This window comes from Ceratotherium simum, chromosome 23 (genome assembly GCF_057802395.1).
Source record: "Ceratotherium simum simum isolate JZ-2026a chromosome 23, ASM5780239v1, whole genome shotgun sequence".
Taxonomy (NCBI): Eukaryota; Metazoa; Chordata; class Mammalia; order Perissodactyla; family Rhinocerotidae; genus Ceratotherium; species Ceratotherium simum.
The window spans coordinates 40,537,625-40,557,268 of record NC_141922.1 but is presented as its reverse complement, the minus strand read 5'-3'; the positions used below and the strand labels follow the sequence as shown (position 1 = coordinate 40,557,268).

The 19,644-nt window shown below is 40.9% G+C and overlaps 1 protein-coding gene across 2 annotated transcripts in view; it reads left to right on the top strand.

The window, feature by feature from the left end:
• MATN2 (matrilin 2) overlaps nt 1-19,644 on the top strand; it is a 140,333-nt gene that overhangs the window by 91,680 nt on the left and 29,009 nt on the right. For both annotated transcript variants that reach the window (XM_004431194.3, XM_004431193.3), the window contains exons 7-8: nt 11,493-11,615; nt 18,013-18,135. In XM_004431194.3, the coding sequence (XP_004431251.2) occupies nt 11,493-11,615; nt 18,013-18,135 (246 nt within the window). The remainder of the gene's footprint in view (nt 1-11,492; nt 11,616-18,012; nt 18,136-19,644) is intronic.

The window sequence follows — 19,644 nt, the reverse complement described above, 5'->3', positions numbered from 1 at the left end:
TCCCCATTAAATAACAAATCTCCATTGCCTCCTCCTCCCCCTAGCTCCTGGCAACCACCATTCTACTCTCTGTCTCCATGAACTTGACTACTCTAGGAACCTCCTATAAGTGGTATCATATAATATTTATCCTTTTGTGACTGGCTTATTTCACTTAGCATAGTCTTCAAGGTTTATCCATCTTGTAGCATGTGTCAGAATTTCCTTCCTTTTTAAGGCTGAATAATATTCCGTTGTATGTATATACCACATTTTATTTATCCAGTCATCTGTCAATGGACACATGGGTTGCTTCCCCCTTTTGGCTATTGTGCATAATGCTGCTATGAACATGAGTGTACAAGTATCTGTCCAAGTCCCTGCTTTCAATTCTTTTGGGTATATATTTAGAAGAAGAATTGCTGGATCATATAGTGGCAAGACTTCTTTGAGGTCTAATTTGAAATCACTACTTCTCAGCCACGCATGAGACTCCCAGCTGTTCACGGTCTTTGTGTGGGATAGAGCACTTCAGTCTACTGGACGGGGATTCGTGTCTTTGGTATCAAGAAGACTGTGGGTTTCACATCTAGTGCTTTATCATCTGATACCTGTAATGATGAGTAAAGGCAACTGTGGACATCGTATTTTGCATGTTGTTATTTATTATTTACTGACTTTGAGATGATTATACTCACTATTTTTCAGACTCCATTGATAACTTGGTTGACGTTTCCATTCTTATTTTTCAAATAGGAATGCTTTGCACAGAGTAGAGTACTAAATGAGTATTTGTACTTGTGTAAGAAACATAGAAAAAAGAAATAATTTTATACTGAATCAGCAATAGCAGAACTAGAATGCATCAGTCTTTGGGTTTCCTGGCCAGCTCATTGTTAACCTGCTGAGCCCCGCTGTCTTTCTGCAGCCTGCAGTATGCCACTTACTCTTGTGAGGCCTGTGTGCATGAATCAAAGACTCTCAGTTGGAAGGGGCCTTGAAGTTCAACCTAGTTCTAGCCCAACCACCCATCCTACAATGTCACCACCCTGCACTTGAATACCCCCACTGACAGGACACTCACTGTACTCCGTGCAGTGCATCCTACTTTGTACAGCTCTGACTCTTAGAAAGTGACTCCTTAAACTGAGTTGATATCTACTTCCTTGCACTTTGAGACCAATAGAACAAATTGAGCCTCTCGCATTTGCTTGGTCACTAAGAATGAGTCATATCAGACTAACTTTATTTCATTTGGTGACTAGCTAGGCATGGAAAATGTGGTAGCAACTATCTAGACTTTAATAGGCATTCGGCCAATTTGCTGATGAGAGCCCTGTGCCCCATGGAGCAGATAGAGAAATGTGTGACAGATGAAAGAATAATTGGTTGGGTTTGTAATTGGCTGAACGTCTGTACCCAGAGGATGCTGATTGCTGAACTGAGATTGTCCCGGAGGGAGGTTTGTAAACAGCCTGGTGGAAAGAAGCCTCGAGGAGGGTATGAGAGCTGTCTTCGATTCTTAGGGACCCCTTGTTGGTTCTTGTTGAGCGATGTTTACACATCCAAACGCTCACAAAACTCTCCATTAAGAGTAATACCAATAGTCACTTATTCATTCAACACATATTTGTTGAGCACCTACTGTGTGCCAGATACTATTGGAGACACTGGGCATGCAGCAGTAAATAAAACAGACCAAAAGACCTCTGTCCCTATCAAGCTTACATTCTACTGGAGCAGGGTAAGAGAAGAATACAGGTCTTGGGCCAGTCCTGTGGCCTAGTGGTTAATTTTGGCGCGCTCTGCTTCAGTGGCTGAGTTCACGGGTTTGGATCCTGGGCACGCACCTACACCACTCGTCAGCCATGCTGTGGTGGTGACCCACATACAAAATAGAGGAAGACTGGCACAGATGTTAGCTCAGGGCAAATCTTCCTCATAAAAAAAAGCAAAAAAAGAATACAGGTCTCAATGAGAAAGTGACATTTGATCAAAGACTTGAAGGAGGTGAGGGAGGCGGGAGACCTTTGAGGCAGAGGAAACACGGCACCAGTACAAAGGTCCTGAGGCAGGAACTGTGAGGCCTGGCAATGTTGATGGACAGCACAGAAGTCTGTATGACTAGAATAGAGTGAGAGACAGTGATGTAGGTGTTGTGGTCCATAGAGCGTATAGCCTGCCCTCTCCACAGGCATACATTCACTTCCTATCTGCCCAAATTCTGGTGATACCTGTGAGCTCATGGTCATTCTCCTATGCTGAGATCCCAAACTGGCTTTATTTGTTGGCTGTATTTTGTGTTTTGGATATAGATATCTGAAGCTGTATATATTGTGCCCAGCAATGTTCCCTGATTATTTCCTTCTCCAAATTACTGGGCACCTCCTACACTGTTCTTTTTTCTATATTATTTCTGCCATTTTCCATGGCAACTAGTTTCACAATTATGAATGTGTATATTTATTTTTAATATTTTTTCTGATTACAAAAGTAATATATGCTCGTTATAGAAAACTGGATCGTATAGAAATGAAATTGTATAAAATGAAATGATCTGTAATCTCACCACCCAGAGATAACCATTGTTAATACTGATTTGCTACATTTTTCTCCAGGCTTTTTTTAATGCATATGGATATATTTTTAGAGAGTTGAGTTCATACAGTATAACATTAAATCATGAGCATTTTCACATGTCATTTAAACTTTATCAAAAACATTTTATGTCTGCGTAATATTTGATCATATGTAGATATCACAGTTTGTTCAACAGCTTTTTTCTTGGCTGGTCAAATTGTATTGTGATAAACATCCTTGTGCATAAATCTTTGCATTCCTGATCATTTTCTTAGGAATAAAACATAAAAAATTTATTGAGTCTAAGGCTGTTTACATTTTTAAGGTTTTTGATGTATATTGCAAAATTATCTTCCATAAGTGTATTAAGGAGGTGATATTTTAAATTTTTGCTAACTTGCTAGGAGAAAATTTTTTCTCATTGCTTTATTATCTTGTCTTTAATTACTTTTTCTTCATAAAATTATGTAAGTGTATATTTGTTGATGTTATTTGATTGATGAACAATCGGCTCCAATATAAGAGATTAGAAGTGACTCCTATAAGCTCCATGAGGCAAAGGACTGTACCTTTTTACCCACTGCTGATCCCAGTGCCTGGCTCATTGTAGATGTTCAGAGAATATAGAATGAATGTATGAATGAATGAACAGTAAAGTTAACACATTTTAATATAATTATTAGACACTCAAGAGAAAGGGAATAATAAATATCTGAGTGGAAATAAAAGAAATAGAAAACAGAAAACCAATAGAGAAAACTGGTAAAACCAAGGGGTGGATTTTTGAGATCAATAAAACTGATAAACCTCTAGCCAGACTGATCAGAGGAAAAAAAGAGAAAACACAAATTACCAACATCAGGAATGAGAGAGTGGGCATCATTACAGATCCTACAAATATTGAAAGGATACTAAGGGAAAATAATGAATGAAGTTATGCCAATAACTTCAGCAGCTTAGAGTAAATAGACAAATTCCTTGAAAGAGACAAACTACTGAAGTTAACTCAAGAAGAAATAAATCATCTGAATAGGCCTCAATCTGTTAAAAAAAATTGAACTTGTACTTATAAACCTTCCCACAAAGAAAACTCCAGGCCTAGTTGGCTTAACTGGTGAATTCTACCAAACATTTAAGGAAGAACTAATACCAGTTTTACACAAATTCTTCCAGAAAATTGAAGAGGAAGGAACATTTTTCAACTTATTCTATAAGGCCAGCCATTACCCTGACACCAAAACCAGAAAAAGACATTACAGGAAAAGAGAACTACACACAAATGTCTCTCATGAAATACATGCAAAAATTACTTAAATATCTTTAGCAATCAAATCCCACAATATCTAAAAAGGATAATACATCATGACCATGTGGGATTTATCCCAGGAATTCAAGGTTGATTTAACATTCATAACTAGATCAAAACTTAATTCACTCTATTAACGTACTAAAAAGCAAAAACCATATGATGCATCTTAATACCTAGGAATAAACTTAACCAAAGAGGTGAAAGATCTGTACACCGAAAACTATAAAACATTTCTGAAAGAAATTGAAGAAGACACAAAGAAATGGAAAGATATTCCGTGCTCTTGGATTGGAAGAATTAACATAGTTAAGATGTCCATACTTCCTAAAGCCATCTATAGATTCAATGCAATCCCTATCAAAGTTCCAACAACATTTTTCACAGAAATAGAACAAAGAATCCTAAAATTTATATGGAACAACAAAAGACCCCGAATAGCTAAAGGAATCCTGAGAAAAAAGAACAAAGCTGGAGGTATCACACTCCCTGATTTCAAAATATACTACAAAGCTATAGTAACCAAAACAGCATGGTACTGGCACAAAAACAGACACACAGATCAATGGAATAGAATCGAAAGCCCAGAAATAAACCCACACATCTATGGACAGCTAATCTTTGACAAAGGAGCCAAGAACATACAATGGGGAAAAGAAAGTCTCTTCAACAAATGGTGTTGGGAAAACTGGATAGCCATATGCAAAAAAATGAAAGTAGACTCTTACCTTACACCATACACAAAAATTAACTCCAAATGGATTAAAGACTTGAATGTAAGACCTGAAACTGTGAAAGTTCTAGAAGAAAACATAGGCAGTACGCTCTTCCACATCGGTCTTAGCAACATCTTTTCAAACACCACATCTGACCGGGCAAGAGAAACAATAGAAAAAATAAACAAATGGGACTACATCAAACTAAAAAGCTTCTGCACAGCAAAGGAAACCATCAACAAAACGAAAAGGCAACCTAACAATTGGGAGAAGATATTTGCAAACCATACATCTGATAAGGGCTTAATCTCCAAAATATATAAAGAACTCATGCATCTCAACAACAAAAAAACTACCAACCCAATTAAAAAATGGGCAAAAGACCTGAACAGACATTTCTCCAAAGAAGATATACAGATGGCCAACAGACACATGAAAAGATGTTCAAAATCACTAACTATCAGGGAAATGCAAATCAAAACTACAATGAGATATCACCTCACGCCCGTCAGAATGGCTATAATTAACAAGACAGGAAACAACATGTGTTGGAGAGGTTGTGGAGAGAAGGGAACTCTCATACACTGCTGGTGGGAGTGCAAACTGGTGCAGCCACTATGGAAAACAGTATGGAGATTTCTCAACAAATCAAGGATAGAACTACCATATGATCCAGCTATTCCACTGTTGGGTATTTATCCAAAGAACTTGAAAACACCAATTTGCAAAGGTACATGCACCCCTGTGTTCACTGCAGCCTTATTCACGATAGCCAAGACTTGGAAGCAACCTAAGTGCCCATCAAGGGACGAATGGATAAAAAAGCTGTGGTATATATACACAATGGAATACTACTCAGCCATAAGAAACGATGAAATCCAGCCATTTGTGACAACATGGATGGACATTGAGGGCATGATGCAAAGTGAAATAAGTCAGAGGGAGAAGGTCAAATACCGTATGATTTCCTTCATTAAGTAGTAGATAATAACAACAATAAACAAACACATAGGGACAGAGATTGGATTGGTGGTTACCAGAGGGGAAGGGGGGAGGGAGGAGGGTGAAAGGGATAATTGGGTACATGTGTGTGGTGATGGGTTGTAATTAGTATTTTGGTGGTGAACATGATGTAATCTATGCAGAAATAGAAGTACAATGATGTACACCTGAAATTTTTACAATGTTATAAACCAATGTTACTGCAATAAACAAAAAATTAAAAAAAAAAATACAGAAAGAGCCTTGGACAACATCCGACATTCATTTATTTATTTATTTATTTATTTATTTATTTATTTTAAGATTTTATTTATTTATTTATTTTTCCCCCCAAAGCCCCAGCAGATTGTTGTATGTCATAGCTGCACATCCTTCTAGTTGCTGTATGTGGGACGCGGCCTCAGCATGGCCGGAGAAGCAGTGCGTCCGTGTGCGCCTGGGATCCGAACCCAGGCCGCCAGCAGCGGAGCACGCGCACTTAACCGCTGAGCCACGGGGCCGGCCCCGACATTCATTTATAATTAAAAAAAAAATCTCAGCAAACTAGGAATGAAAGGAACTGCCTCAACCTGATAAAGTGCATCAATGAAAAACCATCAGCTAACGTCATACTTAATGATGAAAGAGTAAATGCTTTCCTTATAAGATTAAGAACAAAACAGGATACCCACTCTCACCACTTCTACTTAGCATTGAACTAAAGGTTCTAGCCATGTGATAAGGAAGAAAGAAATGGAATATAGATTGGAAAGGAAGAATTAAAACCATCGTTATCATCAGACTACATGATCGTCTATGTAGAAAATCCAATGGAATCTACAAAAAAGCTACTAGAACTATTAAGTGAGTTTAGCAAGATTGCACAATACAAAGTCAATATACAAAAACAACTTTTTATATATTTTAATGGAAAATCAAAAATTAAAATTAAAAAATAGCATTTACAATAGCATCAAAAATATGTAATACCTAGGGATAAATTTGACAAAAGATGGAAAGACTTGTACGCTGAAAGCTACAAAACATTGCTGAGGGAAATTAAAGAAGACTCAACTGAATAGATATATCATGTTCATGGATTAGAAGACTCAATATTGTTAAGAAGTCTGTCACTTCCAAATTAGTCTATAGATCAAAGCAATATCTATCATTAGTCTCGTATGCTTTTTTGTAGAAATTGACAAGCTGATTCTAAAACGTATGTGAAAATGCAAAGGACTAAAATAGTCAAATAAATTTTGAAAAAGATGAACAAAGTTGGAGGACTTAGTACCTGATTTTTAAGACTAATTACCTGATTTTTAAGACTAATTATGAAGCAACAGTAATCAAGATAGTGTGGTATTGGGGTAAAGATAGACATTTGGATCAATGGAACAGAACAGAGTCAAGAAATAGACCCACATATATATGGTGGAATGATTTTCAACAAAGGTATCAAGGCAATTCATGGGAGAAAGGATGATGTCTTCAACAAATGGTACTGCAACAATTGGATTGCATATGCCAAAAAAAAAAAAAAAGAAAAAAAGAAACTTGACCCTTACCTCATATCACATATAAAAATTAACTTGAAATGGATTTTAAAGTTAAATGTAACAGTGAAAACTATAAAAATCCTAGAAGAAAACATAGGAGAATATTTTTGTGACCCTCGGTTTGGCAAAGGTGTTTTATTTTATTTTATTTTATTTTATTTTATTTTTTTTTAAAGATTTTATTTATTTTATTTTTTCCCCCCAAAGCCCCAGTAGATAGTTGTATGTCATAGCTGCACATCCTTCTAGTTGCTGTATGTGGGACTCGGCCTCAGGATGAACGGAGAAGTGGTGCCTCGATGCGCACCCGGGATCCGAACCCGGGCCACCAGCATCGCAGCGCGCGCACTCAACCACCAAGCCACAGGGCCGGCCCAAAGCAAAGGTGTTTTAAATAGGACACAAAAAGCACAAACTATAAAAATAAAAAAATGAATAAATTGAACTTCATAAAATTAAAACTTTAGTTCTTCAAAAGGCGCTATTACTAAAATGGAAAGGTAAGCCACAGACAGGAAAAAAATGTTTGCAAGATAGATAGCCAACAAAGAATTTGTATTTAGACTATATAAAGAACTCTTAAAACTCAATAATGAGACAAACGACCCAACAAAAATGGGCAAAAGATTTGAACAGACACTTCACCAAAGAAAATATAGATGGAAAAGAAGCATATGAAAATATATTCAACAGCGTTAGTCATTAGAGAAATGCAAAATAAAACCACAATGAGACAACTACTACACACCTAACAGAACCGCTGAAATTACTAAGTGTTGGTGAGGATGTAGAACAGCTGGAACTCCTGTCGACTGCTGGCAGGAATGTTGAAGAAGTTAAGCATACATCTACCCATGATCCAGTCATTCTACTCCTAGATGTTTACTCAAGAAAAATAAAAGTATATGTGTACACGAAGACTTGTACATGAACGTTCATAGCTGCTTTATTTGTGATAGCCCAAAACTGGAAACAACTCAAATCCCACCATCAGGTGAATGGGTAAACAAATTGTGGTATATCCATGTAATGAAATACTACTCCACAATAAAAAGGAATAAACTATTGACATACACACGAACGTGGATGAATCAAAATAATTATGATGAATGAAAGAAGCCAGACCAAAAAGGATACATTCTATATGATTCCATTTTTATAAAATTCTAGAAAATGCAAAGTAATGTATCTTGACAGATAGAAGATTAATGGTTATTTGTGGCCAGAGGGAGTGGGGAAGAATGAACTAGAAAGGGGCACGAGGAAACTTCGAGAGTAATTCATAAGTTCATTATCTTGATTGAGGTCATGGTTTCATGGAAGCATACATATGTCAAAACTCATCAAATTGTTCATCTTAAATACGTGCAGTTTGTTTTTTGTCAATTGTATCTCAATAAAACTAAAAACAAGTTGGAGGAACTGTATTATGAAAAAATGTTAATGTCTTGAAACACAAAGAAAGGCTATTGAATAGAACACTTTGTGATGATGAAAATGTTCTATATCTGCACCTTACGATATACTAGTCAGAAGTTGCTATGGCTATTGAGCACTTGAAGTATGGCCAGTGCAACTGAGGAACTGAATTCTTAATTTTATTTAATTTTAATAATTTTAATTTAAATAGCCACATTAGACAGCATGGTTCCAGATTAAAGGAGGCTAAGCATATATGAAAACTAAATATAGTCTCTGACCACCCCACACTGGATCCTGTACTGGAGGGTGAAAAATGCTATAAAGAACGTTATTAGATCAATTGACAAGACTAGAATATGGATAGTAGATTAAATAAAAGTATTGTATCAATGTAAATTTATGAAGGTTATAGCTACACTGTGGTTATACAGATGGTTCCCAACTTACGATGATTTGACTTACGACTTTTCAACTTTATGTTGGTGTGAAAGTGATATACATTCAGTAGGAACTGTACTTTGAATTTTGAATTTTGATCTCTTTCCAGGCTAGGGATATGTGGTAGGATACTCTCTTGTGATGCTGTGCAGCAGCAGCGAGCCCCAGCCCCCAGTCAGCCACATGATCAGGAGGGTAAACAACTGATATACTAACAACCATTCTGTGTCCATACAACCATTCTGTTTTTCTGATTTTGCCCAGCTGTAAGCTAATGTAAGTGTTCTGAGCATGTCTAAGGTAGTCTAGGCTAAGCTATGATGTTCGGTAGGTTAGGTGTATTAAATGCAATTTTTTTTTTTTTTGGTGAGGAAGATCAGCCCTGAGCTAACATCGTGCTAATTCTCCTGTTTTTGCTGAGGAAGACCGGCTCTGAGCTAACATCTATTGCCAGTCCTCCTCCTTTTTTTTTTCCCCAAAGCCCCAGTAGATAGTTGTATGTCATAGTTGCACATCCTTCTAGTTGCTGTATGTGGGACGTGGCCTCAGCATGGCCGGAGAAGCGGTGAGTTGGTGTGCACCCGGGATCAGAACCTGGGCCGCCAGTAGCGGAGCGCGTGCACTTAACCGCTACGCCACGGGGCCGGCCCTAAATGCATTTTTGATTTACGATATTTTCAACTACTATGGGTTTATCAGGATATAACCCCGTCATAAGTCAAAGGAGATCTGTATAAGAGAATATCCTGGGCCGGCCCTGTGTCTTAGTGGTTAAGTGCATGTGCTCCGCTACTGGCGGCCCGGGTTCAGATCCCGGGCGTGCACCGACGCACCGCTTCTCCGGCCATGCTGAGGCCGCATCCCACATACAGCAACTAGAAGGACGTGCAACTAAGACATACAACTATCTACTGGGGCTTTGGGGGGAAAAAAAAAGGGGAGGAGATTGGCAATAGATGTTGGCTTGGAGCTGGTCTTCCTCAGCAAAAAGAGGAGGATTAGCACGGATGTTAGCTCAGGGCTGATCTTCCTCACAAAAAAAAAAAAAAGAGAGAGAGAATATCCTTCTTTTTAGGAAGAACACACTGTATTTGAGGAAAAAGGACCAGGATGTATGTAACTTATCCTCAAATAGTTCAGAGAGATAAGCAAATGATAAAGCAAATAGTGTAAAATATTAACAATAGATGAATCTGGGTAGAAAGTATATATGTGTTTCTTGTACCTACATACTTAAATTTTTATGTTTGCAGCTTTTTGTAAGTTTGAAATAGTTTCCAAATAAAAAGGTTTTTTTTGGTGCCTTAATATGTGATTATATTATTGCAGTTATTTTTTTTAAAGAGTTCCAGTCTTTTAAGGGTACATTCTGAAATATTTATGGATAAAATTATATAACATCTGGGGTTTGCTTCAAAATAACATGAAGCCTTAATATGAGGGATGGGAGTATAGCTGAAGCAAGGTCAGCCATGCATTGATCTCTTGAAGCTGAGTGATGTGTATATGGATTTATCATACTATTCTGTCCATATTTGTGTATGTTCACAATTTCCATGACTTTAAATTGGGAAGAATTGGCATCTTCTCAATGTTTTTCCTTTCAAGAATATTGTGTGCCTTTCTCTTGTTTCCTTTGGTACTGGCTGGGAAAACTCTCATTTATACCAAATTCTTCATTGTGAAAATAACATATGTAGTTAAAACAATAAAAATTCTCATCAAAACAAAAAGATCCTGTTTAAGACCCTGCCAGTGGCCAATTATTTCAGCCAATTTTAAACAGTGCATCCAAGTTCCAGTACAGCAAAATACTTTGATCAGACCCTTCAATAGAAGTCTCTTTCCGTATCTAAAAATACTTATACAAATAAAATCCCATTATAAAAAATTCCATGTGATCTTTTTTTCCTTAATATTTTGGTTTAAATTAATGGTAGCTAGAAATCATAAGACTGTGAAACCTTGAGAAGATGCAGGTGCAGATGAGTCCAGAGGTATAATGAAGGAGGTGTTTTGCACTCAGAGTATCTATGCCTTTCAATCCTAGGGCTTCTTTTTCCCAGGATCTGACTTTGTATCCTATTGTTTGGCTCAGTGTTTGAGGAATTTAAGTGGTTGGGAGTTTGACTTTGTGAAGATTTCTTTGCTTTAATTGCATAAACTCCATAAAACATTCAGTTAAGCTCTCTCTTCCCAGCCTGTGATATGACAAACACTCAATGACACTGTCATTTTAGTGGTTGTTACATGAACCAAGACAAGGAAACCATCTTCACAAATTTGTTTGTTGCATAAACATTTTGTAACATGTCAAGAAAGTTCTCTTACTGGGGGGTCATATCCCTAAACACGAAAATAGCTTCATTGAGAGATCCCTTCATGGCGTGAGTGTTTGAGGTCACGGGAATTTATTTGTTTAGAAAAAGTTAAGACTGAAAAATCCCTCAGTTTTCCTGTGCTAGATTTATCGTTTTGTTGGTCATTATTATGATTTTTCTTTCTTTCCAGAGATAGACCACTGTGCCTCGCCTAATCATGGATGTCAGCACGAGTGTGTTAACACAGACGATTCCTATTCCTGCCGCTGCCTGAAAGGCTTTATCCTGAATCCCGATAAGAGAACCTGCAGAAGTAAGTTGCACTGGGTGTTGGAGAAGGGCTTGTTCCACTGAGTGCCCTGCTGGTTTTCCTTTTCCTTGCAACTCTTAAGCAGGTATACTTGTTCTGTGTTTACTGACATGATTCTGCCCTTTATTTTACCTTTTGTCTCACCTGATCCTGTGAGGGGGATGATTTTTAGAGATTGAATAGACGGGGTCTGCCCATTGGATTCATTTAGCAAAGTCGAGGCCCACGCTGCAGCTCCCACCTATCTGAAATGAGGGCGCACCCTCCCTCCTTCTCATCCCCACAACATGTATTTCAGACTTGCGAAAGAAAAGCCTGGGCCCAGAGACAGTAGGTAAAAGGAACCAGTTTCTTCCAGTCCTACAAGATAAGATGCTTGATGGCTACTAAGAGGAGGGAATTTGCAGGTCTATCCTATCCTCTTTGATATGAAGGAAGAAAAACATAAGGCTTTGGGGCATCCCCACAGCCTTCAAGAGGTGCATGGTGTCAGCAGGATGATCTTAAGCATGTGCTGAGTGACTCAAATGCCTGTCATCTGGCACATCAAGGGGCTTGACCCGGGGTCTAGAGCGTGGACCCCAAATGAGATCTCTTTAAATCAGACTGTCCCTGAGAGACCACTAGAATGGAAGGTCCACAAGAACAGAGATTCTTATCTTTTTCTTACTCTTGGATTCTCAACACCTCAAAGTGTTTAGCACGTGTAGGTGTGACACTATTTATTAAATGTCTGAATGAATAAGTGGATCTCTCTGAGCTTTATCGCCCTGGAGAAATTGCAACTATTATTTGAACTACTCAATCTTGTTAGAAAGATGGCCTTTTTAAGGCATGCAGACTGTGGATTTTTTCAAAAAGTGTTGCCATCGTCAGAGCACACTTATGCACACTGAGTTATTCACATTCTCCTGACAGTGTTGTTTACAGAACTCTCTGGAGCTTCCATTTAGGGACGTATTTTCTTATGTGCTCCTTTGCCCGCTTCTTCCTGGTGAGACGTACAGCAGTGTTCTGCATTGCAGGACTGAATTTTCAAAGGTTCGACCATATATCTCTTTCGAAAAGCACCATGGTCTGTGTAACTGAATCCGGACAAGCCACATTCTGCTTACAGCACATATGAACTTACATGCTCATTCTGATTAGCGTTACAGCAGTGGCAGATGGTTGCAGAGCCCATATTTTGAAACTGAGCTTATCTTATAAAAGATAATTTCTACTGCCTTGCATGGATGCAAACCCTGGAAATATGCAGGCATTAAATGGGAATTTTATCTGAGAGCATTCAGAATGTGAAAACAGTTAGATGGAATATCTTCCATTAGCCCACACATGCATACAATATATTGGAGGGCCAACATTTCTGGCCTGGTCACTCCTCTCTATGCTATTTACACCTTTTACTAGGGGTGAGCATGTCAGTGGCTAACTACACCCAGGGAAATCACTCACAGGTAGACTTACATTTGTGGACCACAAGCTCTTACGTGGTAGATAATTAGATCTGGTTCAACTCAGACACTCACTGTGGTTTCAAGCTTCACTGTGTGTTGCTACTGAAGGGAAAAGGAAACAAATTAGGCATGTGGCCATCAGTGGCAGGGAATTTGCTTGAAGCTCTGCATCTCTTACTAATCATCCAAGATTCCCTCGATCTCTGCCACTCCCTCCACATCCTGCCTGGGAGGCAGTTGGAATTACGGAAGGATCTAAGGCAGTAGTTTGACCACCACAAATCGGCCCACAGATGGGTCTGTTTGCAGTAAGGCCCAGTCCAGAGTCCTTAATGCTCATTCGTAAATAGTCAGTGATTATACTCCATTTCCTCTTGAGCCAGGTGTCCTACTTTTTCATCCAAGAAAAATGGAATTTATTTCTAAAACCCGGTGTCCTCATCAGCCCTTCTCTCAACATCCTGCCTCATCGTTACATTTTCCATTGTCTTCACTGCAAACCCAGCCCTCCACTCCTGAGGTCAGCCTCTTAGAGCTGCCCCTGACTTAATGTTTACACTCGGTCCATAATGGCAGACAGATGCTAATAGAAGTGAGCGCTCACTCTCTCTCTGGAGCATTATGTGGAAGAGGGAAGCAAAGAATTTGGGTTTAAAATTGGAGTTTGGTATTAGGAGTCTGAGGATCTCGAGAGCATTACAAATCTTGAGCTCAGGGTACAGCCATTTACATTTAATAGGCAGTTGATGGATGTGGGCTGTTTTCAAATCTAATAAGAAATCTATTTTTCAAAGGAATTTGATGTCATCCAATTAGACAGGAAAAAAAAGTTCAAAGCAGACTCCTGCTGAGGAAAAGAGTCTTGGCCGGGATATGTTCTTCCTCCTCATCCAGGCGCAATTTCTCCTTCTGGAAAGTGCTTTCATCGATTTAAGGCATAAATCATTAAGGCGGTGGTGCAAGGCGCAGAAACCAGGACTGGCGTGGCTGTGTAGGTGGGGCCTGAGGGTGGAATCAGATGTGGGTGTGACCCCATGTGCTGGGCTCCAGGATTGCTCATGCTGGCACCATGACTGGTGATCCTGTAGCTGGACACAGCACACTCTGAAGAGCTGGGGTGGGGTTCACAGGTGGGACTGAGCCAGGAGACGTGAGGGCCAGTCTTGGCAGTGTCACTCATACTGGCCATGTGACCTCAGATAGGCTGCTTTACTTCTCTGGACCCGATTTCCTACACTGAAAGAACACTACTTCCTGCTTTAACATTTTGTTGCCTGTCCAATGTTTCTGAAACTTAGTATCTGTGCCACTCCATTGGCTTTATAATTTACTGTCTGGAGTCACTAATCTTTCATGTTTTTATGTCTTACCTCCTCAGTCAGGTCTCCAGCTCCTTCAGGAGTTGGCACTCATAAGTGCTGTTGAATTTGTTATCTGACAGTTCTGCTGTCTGATCTCGCAGGGGTTTACCGGGCGCTCTGGGCTTTACTAGATAAAGCTACAGCCAAGCCAGGCCCATATGTAGCACTTCCCGGATAGTGAGGAGACTGAGCCAGATATGGGGTGCATAGTAGCTACTCAATAAATACTGATTGAATGAATAAATGAGTGAGTGAATAGCTAAGTAACACACGTGAAGAGATATGACTCAAGTGTGTAAAGAAGGCAAAGATCTACAGTTAAACTTCTGCCGTAAGAACCATTTGGAGAGGACTCTGTTTTGAGTTGCTGTTTGCCGGATAGCTGAGGGATAACATCTTTAAGAATCTGAATGTTTTTCGGTTTAATTATTTTTTATGTAAATCCTTCTTGAAGACAATGCTGGCTTTTTAAAAATTGTGGTAAGATATACATAACATAAAATTTATCATTTTAAATATACAGTTCCTGGCGTTACGTACATTCACATTGTTATATAACCATCATCTCCATCCAGCTCCAGAACTCTTTCATCCCCTCAAACTGAAATTCTCTCCCCATTAAACACTAACTCCCCATTGCCCCTCTCCCCCAGCCCCTGGAACCACCATTCTATTTTCTGTCTCTATGAATCTAACTACTCTAGGTGCCTCATGTAAGTGGAATCATAAAATATTTGTCCTTTTGTGACTGGCTTAGTTCACTTAGCATAATGTCTTCAAGGTTCATCTATGTTCTAGCATGTGTCAGAATTTCCTTCCTTTTTAAGGCTGAATAATATTCCATTGTATGGGTATGCCACATTTTGTTTATCTGTTCTTCTACCAATAGATGCTTGGGTTGCTTCCACCTTTTGGCTATTGTGGATAATGCTGCTGTGAATGTGGACATGCAGTATCTGTTTGATTCTGTTTTCAGTTCTTTTGGGCATATACCCAGAAGTGGAATTCCTGGATCAAATGGTAAATCTGTGTTTAATTTTTTGAGGAATGTCCATACTGTTTCCACAGTGGCTGAATGCTGGCTTTTTAAAGCAGAGTTTACTGAAGATAATTTCACCTTTCTCTGATGGCATAATGAAGTGATTCCTGCAGGCCCTACACCATGTGGCCCCAGACTGAGGGGCCCTTTGTGTTCTGTGTCTGTTTGATTGGTTGCTTGTTTGTCTGTCTGTATGTGGTTGGTGTTTTATTGCCAGGCCTGTTTCCTTCATTGAAGCTCTGTGTGTGTTTCCTGGCGTCCCATTCTGTTCCACCCAGGTGAGGATGACTTCCAGGCAATGAACTGAAACTGCACACAACTCACGATATTCTGCTCTCCTCATGCAGAAGGGATGAGTGACAGAGAGAGTGCCACGGGGTCAATGACACAGATGGTGGCATCTCTTCTCGTAGACCAGCCCCAGTGTCATGGGAGTTCTCTCCGTGTGCTCAGTCCGCAACCACTTCTGCTCGTACTCTGTGCACGTAGAAAGTTCCACCCACCTCACCTGCGAGGGCACATCATGGACCCTTTAAGGGATGGGTCTGGGATCCCTCAGGTCTTGGGTTCCATTCACAGCTCCATTTTTACTGGCTATGGGATCCTGAGTAAGGTACTAACCTCTCTAAAACCCCGTTTCCTCCTCATCTTTAAAAAATGGATAATAATAGCACATAACCTCATAGAGTCCAATGAAATTCTTAAGCACACAGCAGGTGCTTATGAAATGGCAGCAACTATGGTTATCATCATTAACTGTATTACTGGACTGTTTCCAATGAGGTAGCCATTGGAAAAACAGAAATGACGTGGTCCCAGCTCGTGGAACTCACTGTCTATGAAAGAAGCTGACATTGAGGCATCACATAAAAATGCTACATAACCATTGTGATGAATGCTGTGAAAGAAAGGTCCTCTAGGACGGCTTCATCAGGGAGTTCACCGAGGGTGTCGCTGAGGAAATGACGTTGAGCTGACTATGAAGGAAGGTAGAGGTTAACCAGGGCAGTGAGGAGCCATTGAAGCAAGAGGGTGACATGTGTTCCGTCTTCAGGTTAGTTGTGTATGTAAACTTCCTCAAATACTTTTTCGGCAGAAATATGATAAATAAAAATAAAATATGTGCATTCTCTTTCTGGTTTCAGATCATTTCTCCTGTAACAGTTAGGGTGATTTTTAGTCAGGCAAAACAGGAAATCCAACTAATGATCTCTTAAGCCATTTAACGTCATTTACTTTTTACCCAACAGATCCAGAGCTGGTTGATCCCAGGGTTGGCTCAGTGACTCAGTGATGTTATCAAGAACCCAGACTCTTTCTGTCCTTTTACTCTGCTAAAGCATGTTAACTTTTCATCCTCATGCTTGTCACCTCATAGCTACAAGACAGTTGCTGCAGATCCAGGCATCATATCCTCACACTACTAGATCCAAAGAGAGAAAGGAAAGAAGGTAGAAAAAAGCACTTCTCTTCATACGTCTTTGTTTTTTCAGGAAGGAAAATCTTTCCTAGGGGCCCCAATAAATTTCTCCTTACATCTCACTGGCCAGAACTAGGGCATATTCCCACCTTTAGACCAATCACTGACAAAGGAGAACATAGTTGCCAGGCTGGCTTAGACCAGTCATGATTCATGCGTGGGGAGTCAAGATTCTAGTCCAAGAAGACAGTGGAATGGTTGTTGGCAAGGCAGCCAGCAGTGGCGCCGCATCCCCAGAAGAAAGAACAATGAAGGAAACTGATCCAGCTCAGCCCCTGAGGTTGGTGGGGACCGTTTCCTCCAACACCAGTCTCATAAAGGCAGTCCACAAGCTCATTTATTTTCTTTTACGGCTCTCCCTCTCCTCCATAGCCTGCTCTTTGTGGGGTTTTGTGGTTCTAGCCTTTTCAGGACCAGGAAATGGAATTGCTAATTGGCTGCTGGTTATGATGCCACTTCCAACTGCTGGCAGAAACACGGCTTGGATGGGGGTGAATATTACTGTAGAACAGAACTGCAACATCCCGGCGCAGCATCAGAGATGTGTCCTCTCTAGGTTCTTGATCCAGATGCTGTCGTGATCTCCCCCAGGGCGAGGTTAAGCATTTGGACCCTTCTTAATGTGACTGCCCCTTCGTGCCTCTCCGAAATAGGGGGATATCTTGTAAGATCAGCTTTTGTGTATTCTGCCTTGGGCTGTCCCATGTCACTGCAGGTGGCATCTCCCCACATGCTGAGCTCTAGTGATCAGGTTAACTCACAGAAGAGACTGGGTTTCCTCAGCTTTTCCATCTTTCTTGGAAGGGGATTGGCTGGGGACCGTGGTCCTCAACCCATTTCTCAGCCCTTTGGCCATTAAAGTGGAAAAAGACCAGTGCTGGCGAATCCAGAGGCACACTTCAGGAACCAGGTTCTCTTTCCAACAGGCTCCTAGAGAGCAGGCACTCTTTTCCCTCTGTCCTATGTAGCACCGTATTTCCAGAATATTTACCGGCAGGGGCTGACATCACAGCCCTGGAAGAAGCCCAGAGCCTGAAGAAGCGTCTGCCCTTTCTCCCCTCAGGAATCAACTACTGTGCACTGAACAAACCGGGCTGTGAGCACGAATGCGTCAACACGGAGGAGGGCCACTACTGCCGCTGCCGCCGGGGCTACACGCTGGACCCCAACGGCAAGACCTGCAGCAGTGAGTGCGCCTAGGGGCAGGGGCGCTGCCGGGAGGGCGCCGTTCACACACAGGCCCCCCGGCTCACCAGCAGCCAGGCACTTCTGAGCCTGGCCTTCCTGAGGGCTTGATGGTACTACAGGCTTAGCCTTCCTTGCCTTAGTTTCATCATCCATGAAATGGGACTATTAATACGACCCACCGCATAGATTGGGTTGTGAGGATTAAAAGAATCAGTATGCATAAAACACTTAGAAAAGTGCTGATACATGTAATAAGCACTCAATAAATATTAGCTACTATTATTATTTGCTGTTGGGAGCATTGGTTAAGTCAGCCCGGCCTGAATCCATATTTCAGCTCTACTGCTTACTCGACATGTGACTCTCGGCAAGTTATTTAACCTTGCCCAGCTTTGATTTGCCCATCTGTTTAAAAAAGTGAAGATAATAATAGTATTGATCTCCTAGAGTTGTTAAGGGGAATCGTCAGGAGCATTTCAATCTCTTAGCACCATGCCTGCCACAAGGAGAACATACAGGTAAAGATAATAGTTCATTATTATCACGGACCTGGGGGAGTGACAGTGCCTGCCCCAGGTTGGGACAAGAGGCCGGAAGAGACAGACCTCGGAAAGCACTTGGGCTACAGCAGAGCTGATCTGAGGGCGGAGCTGAGAAACATGGGATTTTTTGTGAAGCCTTTTCTTAATGTTCTTGTGTAAGAGGCACAACAAAGCTCCATTTGGTGATGTAAACGCACGGAAACTTGCAGGCTTTGCCAGCTGGAGGGTTCCGTCATTTTTTTATGAGGTACAGTCTCCACTGGTCCAGGCCAGCAGGAGTAGGGGCGCATGCGCACTGCGGTGGGTGCCTGTGACCCGGGTTCTGGGAGAGGAGCTCAGTGACCTGGCTGGCATAGAGGGGCCCTTTGTGTGGCTTTCCTTGCAGGAAGCTGCACATCTGCTCCAGCTTTAGGAACAGAGATAGATTGTAAATGAGAACAGTGCAGCTGTTCAGCATTTGGATCTTAAACTGCCAGGAAGGGAAGTTGCACAGATGAAGTGTTAGGTACAGAGCAGTCCTCAGGAAAACTTGTGCCTCTTTAGTCTTCAGAGGGAACAAAGTGCCTTGATTAGGCTTTCTAAGGACTGATCTTGGAGGTCAAGTTGGCACTGCTCTGCATTTGCCTCTGGATGTCTCTAAATCCTTGTGAGAAGCCGATGGGGAGCAGGAAGTCTTCCATTGGACAAAGAGACACCCTGGTGAAGATGGATCTGTGTACATTCTGCCTGCTTCCAGGCATGTGAGGTCTGCCAGCTGACAGCCCTGGCAGACATCCCTGGGCAGGCTGGACATGACCTAGCTGAGCCCACCTAGAGCCCCAGGGGCCATGGCCTCCCTCTCCCTCCTAGCATGCCTTTGGGGAGTCTAGAAGAGCTCAGAGGAGAGGCTAGAAGAGATTGGGCCACGCTTTCTCTCTGGGATCTAATAAGAAGGACCACCTAGTCACTTTGAAGCAAGTATAAAC